At 34.2% G+C, this 24,855-nt stretch overlaps 3 protein-coding genes across 3 annotated transcripts; 1 reads left to right on the forward strand and 2 right to left on the reverse strand.

Moving 5' to 3' along the window:
- Positions 1-17,805: 17,805 nt before the first annotated feature.
- LOC139896171 (uncharacterized) lies at positions 17,806-19,869 on the forward strand. The gene is made up of 3 exons (XM_071878761.1): positions 17,806-17,896; positions 17,982-18,083; positions 19,605-19,869. The coding sequence occupies exons 1-3, from the start codon at positions 17,876-17,878 to the stop codon at positions 19,710-19,712; spliced, it is 231 nt and encodes a 76-aa protein (XP_071734862.1). The 5' UTR covers positions 17,806-17,875; the 3' UTR covers positions 19,713-19,869.
- Positions 19,870-20,921: 1,052 nt separating this feature from the next.
- LOC139900010 (uncharacterized) lies at positions 20,922-21,323 on the reverse strand. Its single transcript, XM_071882825.1, has one exon. The coding sequence runs from the start codon at positions 21,321-21,323 to the stop codon at positions 20,922-20,924; it is 402 nt and encodes a 133-aa protein (XP_071738926.1).
- A 1,106-nt stretch (positions 21,324-22,429) lies between these two features.
- On the reverse strand, positions 22,430-22,831 carry LOC139900011 (uncharacterized). The gene has a single exon (XM_071882826.1). The coding sequence runs from the start codon at positions 22,829-22,831 to the stop codon at positions 22,430-22,432; it is 402 nt and encodes a 133-aa protein (XP_071738927.1).
- Between the last annotated feature and the right edge of the window lie 2,024 nt (positions 22,832-24,855).

Raw genomic sequence — 24,855 nt, forward strand, 5'->3', positions numbered from 1 at the left:
AAGTTGTTCTAGTAATAGTACTAGTATAGATCCAGAAAGGGGTTTAAGGGGATAACATACGAAACGACGACGGCTATATGATGTCACTGAAATTTTAAAGTTTTATTTTTTCATGTACAGTCCTTTAGGTTTGTACATTTTGTAAATGTAAATTTACCTAACGATTAGTTATAATCTCATCATGAGTTCTTAAGTTCTCGAGTTTAAAAGCGTACAAGAATGTGAAACACTTGAAAGGTGTTCATAAGTTCTCGAGTTTAAAAGTGGACACAAATCTATAATACTTATAGGTTGTGTTTGGGCAAACTAACCAGAGCATAATTTTGAAGTTGAAATCTAAATTTTTTTAATAAAATAAGTAGAGCTTATAGCTATAAATTAATTCAAAATAACAACACTAATAATAATGTGAAATAACATTATGAAGAATTTTTTAATAAATTGATATTTTATAAGTTCTGCTTTTTCAATAATTTAATTGTAGAGTGCATCTTTTAAGAACATATAGTGAGATCTACTTTCTACCATTTACCAAACAAAGTGTATAAATTGGATTTTATTAAAACCATAAGTATTAAATCTTATAACTTCTTATAAACTCTTTATAAAAGGTCATTCGCACTGCAGGAGGCTGAAAAGTCGTAGTGAAATGTCCCGTTCTTATTGATTAAAAACGTTCCATATTAATTGATTTCGTTGCGAGGTTTTGACCTCTATATGAGACGTTTTTCAAAGACTGCATTCATTTTTAAAACAAACCATAACCTTTATTTCATAAATAAAGGTTTAAAAAGCTTTACGTAGATTATCAAATAATGATAATCTAAAATATCCTGTTTACACACGACCATTACATAATGGTTTACAATACAAATATGTTACATCGAAATCAGTTTCTTGAATGCAGTTTTTACACAGTATCATACAAACATGGACTCCAAATCTTGTCCTTATTTTAGTATGCAACAGCGGAAGCTCTTAGTATTCACCTGAGAATAAACATGCTTTAAACGTCAACAAAAATGTTGGTGAGTTATAGGTTTAACCTATATATATCAAATTGTAACAATAGACCACAAGATTTCATATTTCAATATACATCCCATACATAGAGATAAAAATCATTCATATGGTGAACACCTGGTAACCGACATTAACAAGATGCATATATAAGAATATCCCCATCATTCCGGGACACCCTTCGGATATGATATAAATTTCGAAGTACTAAAGCATCCGATACTTTGGATGGGGTTTGTTAGGCCCAATAGATCTATCTTTAGGATTCGCGTCAATTAGGGTGTCTGTTCCCTAATTCTTAGATTACCAGACTAAAAAGGGGCATATTCGGTTTAATAATCCAGCCATAGAATGTAGTTTTAAGTACTTGTGTCTATTTCGTCAAACATTTATAAAGCAACGCATGTATTCTCAGTCCCAAAATTATATATTGCAAAAGCATTTAAAAAGAGATTAATGAAACTCACGCATATAAATATTGTAAAACAGTTAATAAAGCATTTGCATGTATTCTCGGCCCAAAAATGTAATGAGTAAAAAGGGAGCAAATGAACTCACGCATATAAATATTGTAAAACAGTTAATAAAGCATTTGCATGTATTCTCAGCCCAAAAATGTAATGAGTAAAAAGGCAAATGAAACTCACTTTCACAGATTTTTACTTCGTCGAGAAGTAAGACTTGGCCACTGTTGATTCACGAACCTATAACAATATATACATGTATATTAAAGTATGTTCAAAATATATTTACAACACTTTTAATATATTTTGATGTTTTAAGTTTATTAAGTCAGCTGTCCTCGTTAGTAACCTACAACTAGTTGTCCACAGTTAGATGTACAGAAATAAATCGATAAATATTATCTTGAATCAATCCACGACTCAGTGTATACGTATCTCAGTATTGATCACAACTCAAACTATATATATTTTGGAATCAACCTCAACCCTGTATAGCTAACTCCAACATTCACATATAGAGTGTCTATGGTTGTTCCGAAATATATATAGATGTGTCGACATGATAGGTCGAAACATTGTATACGTGTCTATGGTATCTCAAGATTACATAATATACAATACAAGTTGATTAAGTTATGGTTGGAATAGATTTGTTACCAATTTTCACGTAGCTAAAATGAGAAAAATTATCCAATCTTGTTTTACCCATAACTTCTTCATTTTAAATCCGTTTTGAGTGAATCAAATTGCTATGGTTTCATATTGAACTCTATTTTATGAATCTAAACAGAAAAAGTATAGGTTTATAGTCGGAAAAATAAGTTACAAGTCATTTTTGTAAAGGTAGTCATTTCAGTCGAAAGAACGACGTCTAGATGACCATTTTAGAAAACATACTTCCACTTTGAGTTTAACCATAATTTTTGGATATAGTTTCATGTTCATAATAAAAATTATTTTTTCAGAATAATAACTTTTAAATCAAAGTTTATCATAGTTTTTAATTAACTAACCCAAAACAGCCCGCGGTGTTACTACGACGGCGTAAATCCGGTTTTACGGTGTTTTTCGTGTTTCCAGGTTTTAAATCATTAAGTTAGCATATCATATAGATATAGAACATGTGTTTAGTTAATTTTAAAATTCAAGTTAGAAGGATTAACTTTTGTTTGCGAACAAGTTTAGAATTAACTAAACTATGTTCTAGTGATTACGAGTTTAAACCTTCGAATAAGATAGTTTTATATATATGAATCGAATGATGTTATGAACATCATTACTACCTCAAGTTTAGTAGGTAAACCTACTGGAAGTGACAAGAAATGATCTAGCTTCAAAGGATCTTGGATGGCTTGAAAGTTCTTGAAGTAGGATCATGACACAAAAATAAGTTCAAGTAAGATTTTTACTCGAATTAAGATAGTTTATAGTTATAGAAATTGAATCAAAGTTTGAATATGAATATTACCTTGAATAAGAAAGATAACCTACTGTATATAACAAAGGTTTCTTGATTTTATATGATTACTTGGAATGGATTAGAAAGCTTGGAAGTAAATTAGTAAACTTGAAGGGATTTTTGAAGTGTTCTTGAAGTGTTCTTCCTATGATGATTATAGCTTGATTCTTGAAGTGATTTTTGATGAAGATGATGATTAACTACTGGAAAAATACATTCATAATAGTGTGTGTGTGTGTTGAGATAGAATTAGAAAGAGAATTGGAAGTGAAATGAAGTGAATGATGAGTGGTAATTGGTGAGTGGTGAGTGGGGTTAAAAGGAGTTCTAGTTAGTTGACTAGCTCATGGTAGAAGTTAAAATTGATTAGTCATACATGACATAATCAAGAGTGGAATCCCATGCTAGTTCCTATTGGTATATACCCATAGTAAGTACGTTTTGAAGCTGTGTATAATACGGGTAAGAATACGACTAGAATTCTTGATGAAAGAAAAGAATGGGAAAGTAACTGTAACCATTTTCGTTAAGTATGAGTGTTTTGATATATGTCTTGAAGTCTTCCAAAAGTATTTTAATACATCTAAATACACTACATGTATATACATTTTAACTGAGTCGTTAAGTCATCGTTAGTCGTTACATGTAAGTGTTGTTTTGAAACCTTTAAGTTAACGATCTCAATTAATGTTGTTAACCCATTGTTTATTATATCTAATGAGATGTTAAATTATTATATTATCATGATATTATGATATATTAATATATCTTAATATGATATATATACATTTAAATGTCGTTACAACGATAATCGTTACATATATGTATCGTTTCGAAATCCTTAAGTTAGTAGTCTTGTTTATATGTATATAACTCATTGTTAATATACTTATGGAGATACTTACTTATCATAATCTCATGTTAACCATATGTATATCCATATATATATCGTCATGTCGTTTTTACAAGTTTTAACGTTCGTGAATCGCCGGTCAACTTGGGTGGTCAATTGTCTATATGAAACATATTTCAATTAATCAACTCTTAACAAGTTTGATTGCTTAACATGTTGGAAACATTTAATCATGTAAATATCAATCTCAATTAATATATATAAACATGGAAAAGTTCGGGTCACTACAGTACCTACCCGTTAAATAAATTTCGTCCCGAAATTTTAAGCTGTTGAAGGTGTTGAAGAATCTTCTGGAAATAGATGCGGGTATTTCTTCTTCATCTGATCTTCATGCTCCCAGGTGAACTCGGGTCCTCTACGAGCATTCCATCGAACCTTAACAATTGGTATCTTGTTTTGCTTAAGTCTTTTAACCTCACGATCCATTATTTCGACGGGTTCTTCGATGAATTGAAGTTTTTCGTTGATTTGGATTTCATCTAACGGAATAGTGAGATCTTCTTTAGCAAAACATTTCTTCAAATTCGAGACATGGAAAGTGTTATGTACAGCTGCGAGTTGTTGAGGTAACTCAAGTCGGTAAGCTACTGGTCCGACACGATCAATAATCTTGAATGGTCCAATATACCTTGGATTTAATTTCCCTCATTTACCAAATCGAACAACGCCTTTCCAAGGTGCAACTTTAAGCATGACCATCTCTCCAATTTCAAATTCTATATCTTTTCTTTTAATGTCAGCGTAGCTCTTTTGTCGACTTTGGGCAGTTTTCAACCGTTGTTGAATTTGGATGATCTTCTCGGTAGTTTCTTGTATAATATCCGGACCCGTAATTTGTCTATCCCCCACTTCACTCCAACAAATCGGAGACCTGCACTTTCTACCATAAAGTGCTTCAAACGGCGCCATCTCAATGCTTGAATGGTAGCCGTTGTTGTAGGAAAATTCTGCTAACGGTAGATGTCGATCCCAACTGTTTCCGAAATCAATAACACATGCTCGTAGCATGTCTTCAAGCGTTTGTATCGTCCTTTCGCTCTGCCCATCAGTTTGTGGATGATAGGCAGTACTCATGTCTAGACGAGTTCCTAATGCTTGTTGTAATGTCTGCCAGAATGTTGAAATAAATCTACCATCCCTATCAGAGATAATAGAGATTGGTATTCTATGTCTGGAGACGACTTCCTTCAAATACAGTCGTGCTAACTTCTCCATCTTGTCATCTTCTCTTATTGGCAGGAAGTGTGCTGATTTGGTGAGACGATTAACTATTACCCAAATAGTATCAAAACCACTTGCAGTCCTTGGCAATTTAGTGATGAAATCCATGGTAATGTTTTCACATTTCCATTCCGGGATTTCGGGTTGTTGAAGTAGACATGATGGTTTCTGATGCTCAGCTTTGACCTTAGAACACGTCAAACATTCTCCTACATATTTAGCAACATCGGCTTTCATTTCCGGCCACCAAAAATGTTTCTTGAGATCCTTGTACATCTTCCCCGTTCCAGGATGTATTGAGTATCTGGTTTTATGAGCTTCTCTAAGTACCATTTCTCTCATATCTCCAAATTTTGGTACCCAAATCCTTTCAGCCCTATACCGGGTTCCGTCTTCCCGAATATTAAGATGCTTCTCCGATCCCTTGGGTATTTCATCCTTTAAATTTTCCTCTTTTAAAACTCCTTGTTGCGCCTCCTTTATTTGAGTAGTAAGGTTATTATGAATCATTATATTCATAGATTTTACTCGAATGGGTTCTCTGTCCTTCCTGCTCAAGGCATCGGCTACCACATTTGCCTTTCCCGGGTGGTAACGAATCTCAAAGTCGTAATCATTCAACAATTCAATCCACCTACGTTGCCTCATATTCAGTTGTTTCTGATTAAATATGTGTTGAAGACTTTTGTGGTCGGTATATATAATACTTTTGACCCCATATAAGTAGTGCCTCCAAGTCTTTAATGCAAAAACAACCGCGCCTAATTCCAAATCATGCGTCGTATAATTTTGTTCGTGAATCTTCTATTGTCTAGACGCATAAGCAATCACCTTCGTTCGTTGCATTAATACACAACCGAGACCTTGCTTTGATGCGTCACAATAAATCACAAAATCATCATTCCCTTCAGGCAATGACAATATAGGTGCCGTAGTTAGCTTTTTCTTCAATAACTGAAACGCTTTCTCTTGTTCATCATTCCATTCAAATTTCTTCCCTTTATGCGTTAATGCAGTCAAGGGTTTTGCTATTCTGGAAAAGTCTTGGATGAACCTTCTGTAGTAACCAGCTAGTCCTAAAAACTGGCGTATGTGTTTCGGAGTTTTCGGGGTTTCCCACTTTTCAACAGTTTCTATCTTTGCCGGATCCACCTTAATACCTTCTTTGTTCACTATGTGACCGAGGAATTGAACTTCTTCCAACCAAAATGCACACTTTGAAAACTTAGCGTACAATTCTTCCTTCCTCAATACTTCTAACACCCTTCTCAAATGTTCACCGTGTTCTTGGTCATTCTTTGAGTAAATAAGTATGTAATCAATGAAAACAATGACAAACTTGTCAAGGTATGGTCCACACACTCGGTTCATAAGGTCCATGAACACAGCTGGTGCATTAGTTAAACCAAACGGCATGACCATAAACTCGTAATGACCGTAACGTGTTCTGAAAGCAGTCTTTGGAATATCATCTTCTTTCACCCGCATTTGATGATACCCGGAACATAAGTCAATCTTTGAATAAACAGACGAGCCTTGTAGTTGATCAAATAAGTCATCGATTCTCGGTAGTGGGTAGCGGTTCTTGATGGTAAGTTTGTTCAACTCTCGGTAGTCGATACGCAACCTGAATGTACCATCTTTCTTCTTGACAAACAAAACAGGAGCTCCCCACGGTGATGTGCTTGGTCGAATGAAACCACGCTCTAAAAGTTCTTGTAATTGGCTTTGTAGTTCTTTCATCTAGCTGGGTGCGAGTCTGTAAGGAGCACGAGCTATTGGTGCAGCTCCTGGTACAAGATCTATTTGAAATTCAACGGATCGATGTGGGGGTAATCCCGGTAATTCTTTCGGAAATACATCGGGAAATTCTTTTGCAATGGGAACATCATTGATGCTCTTTTCTTCAGTTTGTACTTTCTCGACGTGTGCTAGAACAGCATAGCAACCTTTTCTTATTAGTTTTTGTGCCTTCAAATTACTAATAAGATGTAGCTTCGTGTTGCCCTTTTCTCCGTACACCATTAAGGGTTTTCCTTTTTCTCGTATAATGCGAATTGCATTTTTGTAACAAACGATCTCTGCTTTCACTTCTTTTAACCAGTCCATACCGATTATCACATCAAAACTCCCTAACTCTACTGGTATCAAATCAATCTTAAATGTTTCGCTAACCAGTTTAATTTCTCGATTCCGACATATATTATCTGCTGAAATTAATTTACCATTTGCTAATTCGAGTAAAAATTTACTATCCAAAGGCGTCAATGGACAACTTAATTTAGCACAAAAATCTCTGCTCATATAGCTTCTATCCGCACCCGAATCAAATAAAACGTAAGCAGATTTATTGTCAATAAGAAACGTACCCGTAACAAGCTCCGGGTCTTCCTGTGCCTCTGCCGCATTAATATTGAAAACTCTTCCGCGGCCTTGTCCATTCATGTTCTTCTGGTTCGGGCAATTTCTAATAATGTGGCCCGATTTTCCACATTTATAACAAACTACATTGGCATAACTTGCTCCGACACTACTTGCTCCGCCATTACTAGTTCCGACACCATTTGTTCCTTTCGTTCTATTAACCCCTGGTCCGGGGGTAGACCTCACACTTCGCTGCGCTATGACCATTTCTTTTACACTTATTGCAAAATTTGGTGCAGAACCCCGAGTGATACTTTTCACACCTTTGGCATAGCTGCTTCTGATTGTTGTTATTGTTGCGGTTATTATTGTTGTTGGGATGATTGTTGTAGTTGCTGTTATTGTTGTTGTTGTTGTTGTTGGGCCGTTTGTTGTAGTTGCGATTGATGTTGCGATTGTTGGGATAATTGTTGCGATTATTGTTGTAATTGCTGTTGTTGTTGTATTGGTGATTCTTATCACCGTTTTCCTCCCACTTTCTTTTGACTTGCTTCACATTGGCCTCTTCAGCAGTCTGTTCTTTAATTCTTTCTTCAATCTGGTTTACTAGTTTGTGAGCCATTCTACATGCCTGTTGTATGGAGGCGGGCTCGTGTGAACTTATATCTTCTTGGATTCTTTCCGGTAATCCTTTCACAAACGCGTCGATCTTCTCTTCCTCATCTTCGAATGCTCCCGGACACAATAGGCACAATTCTGTGAATCGTCTTTCGTACGTGGTAATATCAAATCCTTGGGTTCGTAACCCTCTAAGTTCTATCTTGAGCTTATTGACCTCGGTTCTGGGACGGTACTTCTCGTTCATCAAGTGCTTGAATGCTGACCATGGTAGTGCGTACGCATCGTCTTGTCCCACTTGCTCTAGATAGGTATTCCACCATGTTAACGCAGAACCTGTGAAGGTATGCGTAGCGTACTTCACTTTGTCCTCTTCAGTACACTTACTTATGGCAAACACCGATTCGACCTTCTCGGTCCACCGTTTCAATCCGATCGGTCCTTCGGTTCCATCAAATTCCAAAGGTTTGCAGGCAGTGAATTCTTTGTAGGTGCATCCTACACGATTTCCTGTACTGCTAGATCCAAGGTTATTGTTGGTATGTAGCGCAGCCTGTACTGCGGCTATGTTTGAAGCTAGAAAAGTACGGAATTCCTCTTCATTCATATTCACGGTGTGTCGAGTAGTCGGTGCCATTTCCTTCAAAATAGTCAAATGGAACAAGTTAATCATACAGAATATTAAGAGTAGTTAATAGTATTTCGTAGCATAATATGAACTCATTTATAAAAGCTTTTTTTCATATTAGCGTTTTATAAGTTTAAATTCGGGTAGTACCTACCCGTTAAGTTCATACTTAGTAGCTAATATACAATTCAACTACTACAATTCTATATGAAAAACTGATTATAATAATATTTCGCGTTCAAACTTTTACACAATATTTTACAAACTTACAATACCGCTTATTTTACATATAGCATGAAATATAGCACACAATAAATTTGATACAAGATGGTTGTGAAGATAATTCAAGCTAGTACACAAGTCGTTCAGCAAAGGCACTAAAGACACGTAATTCATACGTCCAGAAACAAGTCATGCATTCTGGTTTTACTAGGATTACTTCCCATCCTTGGTCTTGTGGAACATAACCGTTATGGCCTTTGATAAGACAGCGTGTTGTAACGTCGTCAAAGGGACGAGGGTTACGTAATGTCCAACAGTCCCGTAACAATCTAAAAACCTCATTTCTTACCCCAATTACCGACTCCGTCACTTATGGGAACGTTTTGTTTAATAGTTGTAGCCCGATGTTCTTGTTCTCACTTTGGTGAGAAGCGAACATTACTAATCCGTAAGCATAACATGCTTCTTTATGTTGCATGTTAGCCGCTTTTTCTAAATCACGAAGTCCAATATTCGGATATATTGAGTCAAAATAATTTCTTAACCCATTGCGTAAAATAGCATTTGGGTTCCCCGCAATATATGCGTCAAAGTAAACACATCGTAACTTATGGATTTCCCAATGTGATATCCCCCATCTTTCAAACGAAAGCTTTTTATAAATCAAGGCATTCTTGGAACGTTCTTCGAATGTCTTACAAACTGATCTCGCCTTAAATAGTTGTGCCGAAGAATTCTGACCGACTCTAGACAAGATTTCATCAATCATGTCTCCAGGTAGGTCTCTTAAAATATTGGGTTGTCTATCCATTTTGTGTTTTTATACTGTAAAATAGAACAAGAGTTAGATTCATAAAAAAAATACTTATTAATACAAGCAATTTTTACATATATCATAAAGCATAAGCACACTATATTACATATATTACACCACACGAATACAACTATCTTATTCCGACTCGCTTGTTTCTTCTTCTTCGGTTTTGGTTTGTTTTGCCAAGTTTCTAGGGATATATGATGTTCCCCTAATACGAGCCGTCATTTTCCACATTGGTTTAGAAAAACCTGGTGGTTTAGAGGTTCCCGGGTCATTGTTACAACTTAAGGACTTCGGGGGTTGACGATACATATAAAGTTCATCGGAGTTGGAATTAGATTTCTCTATTTTTATGCCCTTTCCCTTATTATTTTCTTTTGCCTTTTTAAATTCAGTTGGGGTAATTTCTATAACATCATCGGAATTCTCGTCGGAATCCGATTCATCAGAGAATTGGTAATCCTCCCAATATTTTGCTTCCTTGGCGGAAACACCATTGATCATAATTAACCTTGGTCGGTTGGTTGAGAATTTTCTTTTACTTAACCGTTTTATTATTTCCCCCACCGGTTCTATTTCTTCATCCGGTTCCGATTCTTCTTCCGGTTCCGATTCTTCTTCCGGTTCCGACTCTTCTTCCGGTTCCTCTTCGGGAACTTGTGAATCAGTCCACGAATCATTCCAATTTATATTTGACTCTTCATTATTATTAGGCGAGTCAATGGGACTTGTTCTAGAGGTAGACATCTATCACATAATATCAAACGCGTTAAGAGATTAATATATCACATAATATTCACATGTTAAAAATATATAGTTTCCAACAAAATTTGTTAAGCAATCATTTTTCAAGTAAACACGGTCGAAGTCCAGACTCACTAATGCATCCTAACAAACTCGATAAGACACACTAATGCAAAATTCTGGTTCTCTAAGACCAACGCTCGGATACCAATTGAAATGTCCCGTTCTTATTGATTAAAAACGTTCCATATTAATTGATTTCGTTGCGAGGTTTTGACCTCTATATGAGACGTTTTTCAAAGACTGCATTCATTTTTAAAACAAACCATAACCTTTATTTCATAAATAAAGGTTTAAAAAGCTTTACGTAGATTATCAAATAATGATAATCTAAAATATCCTGTTTACACACGACCATTACATAATGGTTTACAATACAAATATGTTACATCGAAATCAGTTTCTTGAATGCAGTTTTTACACAGTATCATACAAACATGGACTCCAAATCTTGTCCTTATTTTAGTATGCAACAGCGAAAGCTCTTAGTATTCACCTGAGAATAAACATGCTTTAAACGTCAACAAAAATGTTGGTGAGTTATAGGTTTAACCTATATATATCAAATTGTAACAATAGACCACAAGATTTCATATTTCAATATACATCCCATACATAGAGATAAAAATCATTCATATGGTGAACACCTGGTAACCGACATTAACAAGATGCATATATAAGAATATCCCCATCATTCCGGGACACCCTTCGGATATGATATAAATTTCGAAGTACTAAAGCATCCGATACTTTGGATGGGGTTTGTTAGGCCCAATAGATCTATCTTTAGGATTCGCGTCAATTAGGGTGTCCGTTCCCTAATTCTTAGATTACCAGACTAAAAAGGGGCATATTCGGTTTAATAATCCAGCCATAGAATGTAGTTTTAAGTACTTGTGTCTATTTCGTCAAACATTTATAAAGCAGCGCATGTATTCTCAGTCCCAAAAATATATATTGCAAAAGCATTTAAAAAGGGATTAATGAAACTCACGCATATAAATATTGTAAAACAGTTAATAAAGCATTTGCATGTATTCTCAGCCCAAAAATGTAATGAGTAAAAAGGGAGCAAATGAACTCACGCATATAAATATTGTAAAACAGTTAATAAAGCATTTGCATGTATTCTCAGCCCAAAAATGTAATGAGTAAAAAGGCAAATGAAACTCACTTTCACAGATTTTTACTTCGTCGAGAAGTAAGACTTGGCCACTGTTGATTCATGAACCTATAACAATATATACATGTATATTAAAGTATGTTCAAAATATATTTACAACACTTTTAATATATTTTGATGTTTTAAGTTTATTAAGTCAGCTGTCCTCGTTAGTAACTGATGTGGTAGCGTGGGGGTACGTGATAGTACTATATTTTACTACGAAATACGTTACAAATTACACAAGTTTTAATTATTTATTTACAAATGGGATATACCTAAACCTTGCTACAACACTATAGGCAGTGTACCTAATCGTAGAGTAGTATAGTTTTTAGTAAGTCCGGTTCGTTCCACAGGGAGCGGGCTTATTGCACACTATATTTTTAAACAACTATATTTGTACAAAATATATATAATTATATATAATAATATATAAAAGGGGGTTTACCGTTTAATGACCGGTTTGTCGATTTATATTTTAAGCGAAGCGTATAGTAAATGACGATATTTAAATAACAATATAAAATAAATAACAATAATTGAAATGACAATAAATAAAAGTACGAGGAAAAATGAAATAAAATATATTATGCTTATTTAAACTTCCGTAACCATGATGTTTGACGTTTTGATTTTAATTTATTGTCCTGGGCTAATTGTCATTTGTCCTGGATGTATTTGAAACCTATCTGGTTTTTGTCCATAATAGTTCATCGGTCATAATTATAAACTGCTCGGCAAATTTAACCTTATACCCGAAGTCAAATATTCCAACTAACTGGGGATTCGAACTGTAACAAGGTCTTAATACTTTGCTTAATGAATACACCAGGTTATCGACTGTGTGTAAACCAAGATTTTAATACTTTGTTAACAATTATACCAAGTGTCCTTGTACATAATTTCACCCCTGTTTTAATTATTCTAGTGGCTATTAATCCATTCCCGTGTCCGGTTAAATGAACGATTATTCGTTGGTATAAATACCCCGCCCATCGTGTCCGATCGAGTGTATATGGTAATTTATAGGGACGCCCAATTGTAAATCTTTATATTAACATTAACAAACTATCATTTAGTTAAACAAATATAAAGCCTATTAATAGCCCATAGTCTAATTTCCACAAGTGTCGTTCTTTTGTCCAAACCCCAATTATGGTACAAAGCCCAATTACCCAATTTTAGTAATTAGCCCAACATCATGATTACTTTGGCTCAAATAAGCATAATAATAACTTAGCTACGAGACATTAATTTAAAAAGGAGAACATAGCTTACATTGATTATTTATCGCGTAGTGTTACACGGACAGAGCTCCGACTTTAAAAACCCGTAAAAATAACTTTTACATAACCCAAACTAATCTAATATAACACTAATCTATACTATATATACATATATATATTTATTTATATTATACTAGGGAGTATTATTATTATTATGTTTTTTTTTACTCGCAGAATTCGTGACCTTTTATAGGAGTTTTGATTTCTGACAGCTCCGCCAGTCGTGGAGTTTTTAGCCTTCAAACTCCGCGAGTCACGGAGTTTGAAAATCCAGCTCAGGATCATTTGTCTCATAGCTTGTCGACATAATTTTTAAACATATATAATATATAAATAATTTATATAATTATTTAAATATTATATTATATTCTTGTGCATAGTTGACTTGTAATTTTTGGCCCGTTGCGTCGGGCGTTGATAGTTGACTCATGTCCCGGTTCCGGATTTTCGAACGTCCTTGCGTACAATTTAATATCTTGTACTTTGCGTTTTGTAACTTGTACTCTTGTCATTTTTAGACGTTTTTCATCAATAAATTGAACCTTTTGAATTGTATCTTGAACATTTGAGCTTTTTGGACGTTTGTGTATTCAAATCTTCGTTTTCGCCTTTTGTCTTCGCACTTATTTATTTAAACAATTACAATGAAAATATAATACAATTACATATGAAAACCTATTATTTAGGAGGGATATTGCTATGAAATATATGTTCCTTTTTAGCCTTATCAGTAACCTACAACTAGTTGTCCACAGTTAGATGTACAGAAATAAATCGATAAATATTATCTTGAATCAATCCACGACCCAGTGTATACGTATCTCAGTATTGATCACAACTCAAACTATATATATTTTGGAATCAACCTCAACCCTGTATAGCTAACTCCAACATTCACATATAGAGTGTCTATGGTTGTTCCGAAATATATATAGATGTGTCGACATGATAGGTCGAAACATTGTATACGTGTCTATGGTATCTCAAGATTACATAATATACAATATAAGTTGATTAAGTTAGGTTGGAATAGATTTGTTACCAATTTTCACGTAGCTAAAATGAGAAAAATTATCCAATCTTGTTTTACCCATAACTTCTTCATTTTAAATCCGTTTTGAGTGAATCAAATTGCTATGGTTTCATATTGAACTCTATTTTATGAATCTAAACAGAAAAAGTATAGGTTTATAGTCAGAAAAATAAGTTACAAGTCATTTTTGTAAAGGTAGTCATTTCAGTCGAAAGAACGACGTCTAGATGACCATTTTAGAAAACATACTTCCACTTTGAGTTTAACCATAATTTTTGGATATAGTTTCATGTTCATAATAAAAATAATTTTCTCAGAATAATAACTTTTAAATCAAAGTTTATCATAGTTTTTAATTAACTAACCCAAAACAGCCCGCGGTGTTACTACGACGGCGTAAATCCGGTTTTACGGTATTTTTCGTGTTTCCAGGTTTTAAATCATTAAGTTAGCATATCATATAGATATAGAACATGTGTTTAGTTAATTTTAAAATTCAAGTTAGAAGGATTAACTTTTGTTTGCGAACAAGTTTAGAATTAACTAAACTATGTTCTAGTGATTACGAGTTTAAACCTTCGAATAAGATAGTTTTATATATATGAATCGAATGATGTTATGAACATCATTACTACCTCAAGTTTAGTAGGTAAACCTACTGGAAGTGACAAGAAATGATCTAGCTTCAAAGGATCTTGGATGGCTTGAAAGTTCTTGAAGTAGGATCATGACACAAAAACAAGTTCAAGTAAGATTTTTACTCGAATTAAGATAGTTTATAGTTATAGAAATTGAATCAAAGTTTGAATATGAATATTACCTTGAATAAGAAAGATAACCTACTGTATATAACAAAGGTTTCTTGATCTTAGATGATTACTTGGAATGGATTAGAAAGCTTGGAAGTAAATTAGTAAACTTGAAGGGATTTTTGAAGTGTTCTTGAAGTGTTCTTCCTATGATGATTATAGCTTGATTCTTGAAGTGATTTTTGATGAAGATGATGATTAACTACTAGAAAAATACGTTCATAATAGTGTGTGTGTGTGTGTTGAGAGAGAATTAGAAAGAGAATTGGAAGTAAAATGGAGTGAATGATGAGTGGTAATTGGTGAGTGGTGAGTGGGCTTAAAAGGAGTTCTAGTTAGTTGACTAGCTCATGGTAGAAGTTAAAATTGATTAGTCATACATGATATAATCAATAGTGGAATCCCATGCTAGTTCTTATTGGTATATACCCATAGTAAGTACGTTTTGAAGCTGTGTATAATACGGATAAGAATACGACTAGAATTCTTGATGAAAGAAAAGAATGGGAAAGTAACTGTAACCATTTTCGTTAAGTATGAGTGTTTTGATATATGTCTTGAAGTCTTCCAAAAGTATTTTAATACATCTAAATACACTACATGTATATACATTTTAACTGAGTCGTTAAGTCATCGTTAGTCGTTACATGTAAGTATTGTTTTGAAACCTTTAAGTTAACGATCTCAATTAATGTTGTTAACCCATTGTTTATTATATCTAATGAGATGTTAAATTATTATATTATCATGATATTATGATATATTAATATATCTTAATATGATATATATACATTTAAATGTCGTTACAACGATAATCGTTACATATATGTCTCGTTTCGAAATCCTTAAGTTAGTAGTCTTGTTTATATGTATATAACTCATTGTTAATATACTTATGGAGATACTTACTTATCATAATCTCATGTTAACCATATGTATATCCATATATATATCGTCATGTCGTTTTTACAAGTTTTAACGTTCGTGAATCGCCGGTCAACTTGGGTGGTCAATTGTCTATATGAAACATATTTCAATTAATCAAGTCTTAACAAGTTTGATTGCTTAACATGTTGGAAACATTTAATCATGTAAATATCAATCTCAATTAATATATATAAACATGGAAAAGTTCGGGTCACTACACGTAGTGCGCTAGCGCTAGGAAGTTAGCGCAACAACTTACAGTCTTATTTTCTTCGATGCTTCTTTTTTTCTCAAAAGATTAAACGAAAGCACCTCAGACAACCAAACAAAGAACTGAATACACTCCCCGAGTTCTAAATTAAAGAAACTACGCACAGTCATGTTGCTCACGTAGGGGATTTCTCTATTTTTAGATATATATAGATAACGAGAGAGAGGTGTGTGAAAGTAATAGCTTTATGTTATGGCCGCCACCCGTCTTACGGCCTTTACGACTTTACGCTACTACTACTGGTTTTCCCATTTCCTTGCCGACTCATCATGCAAAAGGTACGCACTTAAAGTTAGTATGCTTGTCTAATATAGAATGTCAAGGCTTTAAACTCTGCTCCTTGGCTCATTGTTCGCATCAGATCCAAACACACACATAAATTTGTCTTTTATTTTACCTTAAACTCAATCATAGAAAAATGAAAACTTTAAAAAATTCATTTCCAGTGAAATCATTAAAGCTGTCCAAACAAAAATCAGTGAAGATTCATATATGTATTAGGTAGATTTCATAAACATGAGGGGTGTAGTTTAAAAAAGGTTAAAACTAACATAGAAATAATGATGCATAAATTTGGCATAAATGAAAAACATGAGGGGTGTAATTGAAACTTTCTTCTTCTTCCTTTTATTTTATTTTAATGACAAAATTACCAAAATAGTCCCTGTGTTTGTTCCTTTTATCCCAAATAGTCCGTCCCAATTATTTTCTGCAAAATCAGTCCTTATTTGCATTTTGGAGTCCCAAATAAGTCCCTGTGTTTTTTCATTTTATCTCAAATAGTCCCTGGTAACATGAACAACAGATAGCAGCACAATGCGCTTGAGAAACGGTTTTCGAAAGGCTATAACTTCTAAACCGTATATCCATTTTTGATGAATAAGCTGTTGATAGAAAGGTGAGACAGTCAACTTTTCATTGCTCAGGTCATAATAGGTTAAATCATATTTTACGGGAGCCGAAACGTATCCTAAAGTTGCTGAAAAGAACAAAAAATCAAATTTTTGGTTTTTTTCAGCAAATTTAGGGTACGTTTAGGGTCCCATAACATCCGATTGAACCTATTATGACCTGACCAGCAAAAAGTTGACTATCTCACCTTTCTATCGACAGCTTATTCATCAAAAATGGAGTTACATTTTAGAAGTTATAGCCTTTCGAAAACTGCCTCTCAAGCGCACTGTTGCTGCCATCTGCTGTTTTCCTTCAGCGCATAGTGCGCTTGAGAGGCAGTTTTCGAAAGGCTATAACTTCTTAACCGTAACTCCATTTTTTATGAATAAGCTGTCGATAGAAAGGTGAGATAGTCAACTTTTTGTTGGTCATGTCATAATAGGTTAAATCGAATTTTATAGGACCCTAAACGTACCCTAAAGTTGCTGAAAAAAACCAAAATTTGATTTTTTATTCTTTTCAGCAACTTCAGGGTACGTTTCGGGTCCCGTAAAATCCGATTTAACCTAATATGACCTGACCAATGAAAAGTTGACTATCTCACCTTTCTATCAACAGCTTATTTATCAAAAATGGATATACGGTTTAGAAGTTATAGTCTTTCGAAAACCGCCTCTCAAGTGCAATGTGCTGCTATTTATTGTTCATGTTACCAGGGACTATTTGAGATAAAATTAAAAAACATAGGGACTTATTTGGGACTCAAAAATGCAATTAAGGACTGATTTTGCAGAAAATAATTGGGAGGGACTATTTGGGATAAAATGAACAAACACAGGGACTATTTTAGTAATTTTGTCTATTTTAATCTTAATCGTAATCTTAATCTTAATTTTCATCTTGCTCCAATACCAAACGTGGTTGATTGTAGGTTAATTAAAAGAAGCAAAAGCAACCATGATCAGCATCCTTGCTCAGGTCACCTTCAATTTTACTCTTATATATATAGATATCTCTATATCTATATTAATATTAACGTAAGCAAACTCGGGGATTATTGCAGGAGCGATTACTTGGGGCTGCCCTAGGAAGTTTATTTTCAGGTGTTGTTATTTTTGAACAACGAAGAGACATCTATAAAACAATCGCACCTAAACAATCTCAGGTCACATTCACATATGTTTTTCTTTTTATCTAATTCCGATGCCCTAATTTTGATTTGTTTTATGCGATTTGCTTAATTTTTCATATAGGTATCATAAACGACATTTCTGTCGATGTTAATAATAATTATACATTTTATGATCAATGATGATTTGGCTATATGTATTGGTTTTGATATATTGATTAATTAATGCTCCTAAAAAATGGTTGGGATGGGATGTTTACATTTAGGCAACTATTGGTGGAAGCTAAATGAAGTTTGCAAATTAAGTATTACTGTTTCCAAATTAACAAGCTTTAGAATTGAATCATGGAGCCACAAAACATGTTTTTGAAATTGCAGAACACGGTAAGATTGTAATCTGTGCAGTGGCGATTAAATTGAAGTTTGCAGTTCATAAATCGACAAAAACTAGATAATGTCCAGTTTTGGAATCAACTCCTCGCTTGTTTTTCTTGTTTGTGATGGTTTCTTACTTTTTCACTGGCTTTTCCTCTAAAGTTTATGTTACGGTCTCTTCGAGTCGACCACTAACTCCACAGATTAATAGAGAGGAAACAGAGAATCCTTTACGGCAATCTTCTTCACATCTTTTGTTCAAACGTACCTAATATATACATGAAGTGTATGCATGCATACAACTACCTACTACCCTATATTCTATAGTTAAGTAAACTATAAACAGGCTAACAATAACTTATAATAAAGTGCTAGTAGAAACATGGAGTAAAGTATGTAAAACATGGGACAACTTAAGCTCATAATATTTCCACTAACTAGTTGGTCAACTATAATCCTGCAAGTTCGTCCCATTATCAGTTGTCCTTTGTGTTTGTGATCGTATAATGCGACCCATGCTTGTATTAATAACCACCGGTTGAAAATGAACTCTGTCCTCAAGGTTGAAGAAATATTCCATGGTGGTTCATGTATAGTTTGTTGATGGCACTTATTGAATAATCAGTTGGTCGAATGTTACAAGTGGTCAAGGAGTTCCTTTATTTAGTTAAGAAGTCACAAGCATACACGTTTTCTTCATTTTGACACATCTTCCTTAAATTTGTTCATGTACTTTATTTGGTAGTTAAGCATATTAGTGATAGTTATTTGGTTATGCATGATGCACTGTACATAGGTAACATTAGGTTAGTGAGTCAGTTTATTTAAGTTGCAGTTTATCATTATGGCAGTAGCCTTCATGTTGAATTCTAGTATAAATAGGTTACCCTTGTATTGTGGAATGAATATAAATGAAATATTTGGTTAAGTATAAGTCTGTCTTGTCTCTCATTTCTTTGGAGACTAGCCATCTCGAACCTGCTTCTATGAGTTTCGTTCACTTGTTACAAGTTTTTTTTGTGTAGATGAGTTTGAAATATTCAAGAACTGATGAACATAAGGAATGTATGGCTTCTGGAAAATTTAGAAATTTAAGCATTAATAATTGCGCAACTGCAGTATCCATTAAGTCGTTCTGGAAAAATTGTATTAGCACTGAAGTTTTGTATCTCTACCTTTTAGATTAAATCGCCTATTCCTAGAAAGAAATTTGAGTTTGCGCACTATTGGAACAAATCAGTGGATCAGATTTTTGGACCAGCAATTGAGGCTCTCAGCTCAAGGCGGTAATAGAGATGCAATACTAGTGTTACACAACCAATTTATGGTAATGGTTTACTGCATAATGTTCAATCTATTATGGCATGCTAATGTATTTATTTGGAAATTTAATCGCATCTGCCTTTGCCGTAACTGTTTATGAATTGGTCATATTTTTACTGTGACTTCACGAGAATTCAGTTTAAATATTTTGGTATCTAATAGTTGGCGATCACAAGATCCAAGTACACCTATCAGTTTTGACATTAGCGAATCAAAGTTTTGATAAAACTGAATGATTTAGCGCTGAATGGTTCATAATCTAAATGATTCAAAGCCTCTGAATAAATTTTGTTCTGAATGAAAATAAGCTGTTTAATAATCATTTAGAATGAACGATATTAAACTGAGTAAAATTACCTTATCAAAGTTTAACATGAATAAAATATTCAATACACTTGTTAGTTAAGTGTTCAGGATAGAATTTGAGGAGAAAATTACAGAAAATTTAGGCTCTTAATGGTTAAGAGAGTGTTTCATCTCTGAATGGTTCAGCACTGAATTCTGAACCATTCAGCACCATATGTCATTCAGAGGTCAGTAACAAACGCACTGAATGTTGAATGGTTCAACATTTAGCACTGAACCATTCCATTAAGAGGCAAACAAACGCAGAAAATAAATTTAAGATTTTGAGATGGCGTGTGTAACCGTCCTTTCCCATAGAACAAATTAAGATTTACACAGATGGTTCAAGTAATGGTGTAGATTGTTCTATCAGGGATTTGAAAGTGATTTAAGGAATAAAAATGTTGGTACAGTTCTTCAACAAAAATAGATTAAATAAGAATGATACACTTTTTCTTGAGAAGTATTTTTCCTAGCATATAACATGCCATTCTTGATGCTGCACTTTATGGTATTTGGTTGTACAGTTTTCGGTTTTGATATGTTGGCGGCTGATGCTAGGTTAATTACTTTATGCTTTATATGAACTGCTATATTGCTGCATTTTACTTTATATCTTCATTAGTACGTACAGTTAACCCTTATATTCCTTGTGGTCATAAGTCATAACTCAATTAAGCCTAGCGGATCAATTCAATCTAAGCAAATCACATACTTTAATCACTGATAGTTATGTTGTGTACATCCCATCAACTAAATTGGAAAATAATTGGAGTGAAGCATAGACTAAAATAGTAAAACATCAGCTAGAGTTTTTTGATTACAAGTGCATTAAGCTGATGGTATTACTGTACTATTATTTCGTCTTAAATTTTTTCTACGAGTAGTCACCACATAGTAAACCCCCATGGCTAATAGAACTGCAAATACAAAGCCAAAAATAATGGCAGCAACTCCCCCTGCTCCAAATTGGGCCCCACCCGCTCTGCTTTCATATGCTAAGCTAGACTGAACAGTAGCAGCTAGAGGCAACGGTGAGCAATTAGACTCTTTACAAGGATCTTTGACACTTAGTTGTGCATTTGGGTGAAAAAAATCATAAGCAGATGGTGATAATTCGATGAGTTTTTCGTGATTGAGCCCATGAGGAGCTCGATCTTGAGCTCCTAAAGTAGTGAATAAGAACAGGGTTAGAATGATAACATTGGGAAAAATTGAAGGGCTTTGTGTCATTATAAATTTTCTTAAAACTTGGTGTCACTCAAATTCTCAAGAATTATTGGTAAATATCTTGTGTGTGGAAAGAGTGTTTGGGGTGATTTATATAGTGGGTTTCAAGGTTTAGTACTCATTGTATAGCCCTCAATTTTTGTGACATTATAATTTAGAAGGAACAATATGATGCTAAACTCACATGATAGCAAAATTACTATAATACACTGTTCCTACATGTACATGTACATGTACTTGACCTTATGTGGGAAGGGGTAGAAATGTGGTAAGTGATAATGTATTTCTTTAAAAAGTTAAATCGCATCTGCTTTGCCATAATTGTTTATGAATTGGTCATGTTTCATTGTGACTTAACAAGAATTCAGTTTAAGTATTTTGGTATCTAATAGTTGGTGATTAACTGATTACAAGATCAGGTACTCCCATCAGTTTTGACAACATCGAATCAAAGTTATCATCTTTGAAAGAAAAACTCATAACTGGTCAACCTTAAATTGTTAGAATTGGACTTCCAGTAGTCAAAATGCAGAAAATATATTTAAGATTTTAAAACGGTGTGTGTAACCGTCCTTTCGTATAGAACAAAATAAGGCTGACATGGATAGTTCAAGTAACGGTGTAGATTGTTCTATCATGCACTGTAAGATAGGTAGAGGTTTGTTTACTTAAGAATAAAATGTTAGTACAGTTCTGCAACAGAGATATATAAAAAAAAATACGTTTTTTCTTGAACGTGACAAGTATTTTTTCTAGCATATAACATGCTATTCTTGATGCTTCACTTTACGATGTTCGCGTGTACTGTTTTCGGTTTTGATGTGTTAACGGGTGACGCTAGGTTTTTACGTGCTTAATATGAAGTGATATATTGCTGCCATTTATTTTTTACCTTCATTAGTGCAGTTAACCCTTATATGTCTTGTGGTCATAAGTCATAAAGCAATTTTGCGTAGCGGATCAATCAATCTAATCAAATCACATGCTTTAGTCATTGATAGTTATATATTGTACATTCCATTAACTAAATTGAACAATAAATGGAGTGAAGCATAGTTTAAAATATCAGATAGTTTAAAATATCAGATAGAGTCTTGATTACAAGTGCATTAAGCTGATGGTATTACTGTACTACTATTTCGTCTTAAATTTTTTCTACGAGTAGTCACCACATAGTAAACCCCCATGGCTAGGAGAACTGCAAATACAAAGCCGAAAACAATGGCAGCAACCCCTCCTGCTCCAATTTGGGCCCCACCCGCTCTGCTTTCATATGCTAAGCTCGACTGAATAGTAGCAGCTAGAGGCAACGGTGAGCAATTAGACTCTTTACAAGGATCTTTGATACTTGGTTGTGCATTCGGGTGAAAAAAATCATAAGCAGATGGTGATAATTCAATGAGGTTTTCGTGATCGACCCCATGAGGGGCTCGATCTTGAGCTCCTAAAGTAGTGAATAAGAACAGGGTTAGAATGATAACTTTGAGAAAAATTGAAGGGCTTTGTGTCATTATAAATTTCTTTAACACTTGTGTCACTCAATTTTTTCAAGAATTATTGGTAAATATGTTGTGTGTGGAAAGTGTTTGGGGTGATTTATATAGTGAGTTTCTTGGTTTACTACTCATTGTAATAGCCCTTAATTTTTGTGACATAATAATAATTTAGAAGGATATGTGTGGGAACAATATGATGACTATAAACTCGCATGATAACAAAATTACTATAATACCCTGATCCTACATGTACATGTACTTGACCTTATGTGGGAAGGGGTAGAAATGTGGTAACTGATAAGCAAATGAGATGTAGAAAAAGGACGTGATATGATAAGATTGAATGTGTGTGTAATTATTGTATTAAACGCATGCGGTTGCTGAAATTGATGCTCAGTTCCTTTAGACCCATGCAAGCATTATTTGATTATTTTAAATCATTTGTATTCTTTGTGTTCTTGTTAGATATGATACATGTTATTCAGTAATTGCCTGGCATCACATGAACTCTAGTCAAGAACTTTGTGTATTTAGTTGTTGAAAATTTGAAGTATTTTTATCTAGTAAACGGATAAATGGATTTTTTCTGTTTAGACTATCCGAGTAGGCCGTAGGCTTTGGGCTGGGTAAACGGGTCTTTGGCTGGGTACGAGGATGATTTATATTTTTTCAGCGAGTCCGGGTTGGGGATGGTTTTAGACACAAAACTGATTACCCGACCCGTATTCCTAAAAAAGACCCGAGTTCATATACCCGACACGTAAACCCGATTACCCGGACTGTAAACCCGATTACTTGGCCTGTTTACCCGGCCCATAAACCCGAAAAAAGACACGAATACCCATGAAAAATCCCGTTTCCCCGATAGTTCGTAAGTAAATGGGAACCTGAATACCCGTGGAGAAATCCGTTTACCCGCTAGTTAGTAACTAAATGGGGACCCGACGGGTTCGGCTCCGGGTTTGGGACGGGTTTTTTTATTAATTGGATTCGGGTCTGAAATTACCCTGACTCAAACCCGACCCGATGCCATCCATAGGCATTATTGGATTGTCCCGTGAGGCCGTAATTGTTTCTGACATTTCCCCGGGAAAGGTTTTTTAAGTTATTCTTTTCTTAAACTGGGCATTGAATTACCTTGAAGATTTTGAGGGATTTTTTTTAAGTTTAGAATTTTACTGTATTACATTACCCCATCAGAAATTTTTCTTTATCATTCCCCTTTAGGCCTTTACCAGGCCCAGGCCCGGCCCAGAGGTAGTGCAACTTGTACATTTGCACAGGGCCCAAAGTTTTTAGGGGCCCAAATAATCGCTTACACATGGCCCAACAGTAGCCGTAAACTTTTTCTTAACAACCGTTGTAATAGGCCAAACGTTAATACAGGCAAAGATCTTATACACTCCAACCCAATATTGTAATATATTATTATTCTTTGAGATTAATCATTAAATACCATTGAAAAGAATATATGCTACCCAATGTGGGAATGAAACTCAATAAGATTATCACTTTTCATCTTCACTTATGTTATCTACTATGTATCACATGTATGATAGATATCACCATCTAGTGTTATATTTTTTATGTTTATTGTTGGGACGTTAGTTATCGTTTTTTTTAAATAGCTTATATTAACACGACCGGGCCTAAGGGTCTTTTTTTATCTCGTTATAAGTACCTAATTCCTCGGAATCGGCCCTGGTATTTTTTAAGTCTAACTATTTAACTTTTTCTTAGAAATATATGTTTTTCAGATGTTTTTTTAATATAGTGTGAGTAATGTATGCCCATGTGGAATACCTTAACCTACGCTAGGTATACTTTAGCAAAGCTCTTTTAAATTTTGATTTAAAGTTTATCGTATTTAATTGTGGGGGGCCTATATTGATATTCTCGCACAGGGCATGAAAATTTACAGGACCGGCCCTGGCCTTTACATTAACCACTTTCAAGTTTAAACTTGTAGTGAAACCCACAAAGTAAATTCTTTTCCCAACATTGAGGTTTTACCATGTGTTTGGTTTAATTAACACATT

This window comes from Rutidosis leptorrhynchoides, chromosome 3, assembly GCF_046630445.1.
Source record: "Rutidosis leptorrhynchoides isolate AG116_Rl617_1_P2 chromosome 3, CSIRO_AGI_Rlap_v1, whole genome shotgun sequence".
Classification (NCBI taxonomy): Eukaryota; Viridiplantae; Streptophyta; class Magnoliopsida; order Asterales; family Asteraceae; genus Rutidosis; species Rutidosis leptorrhynchoides.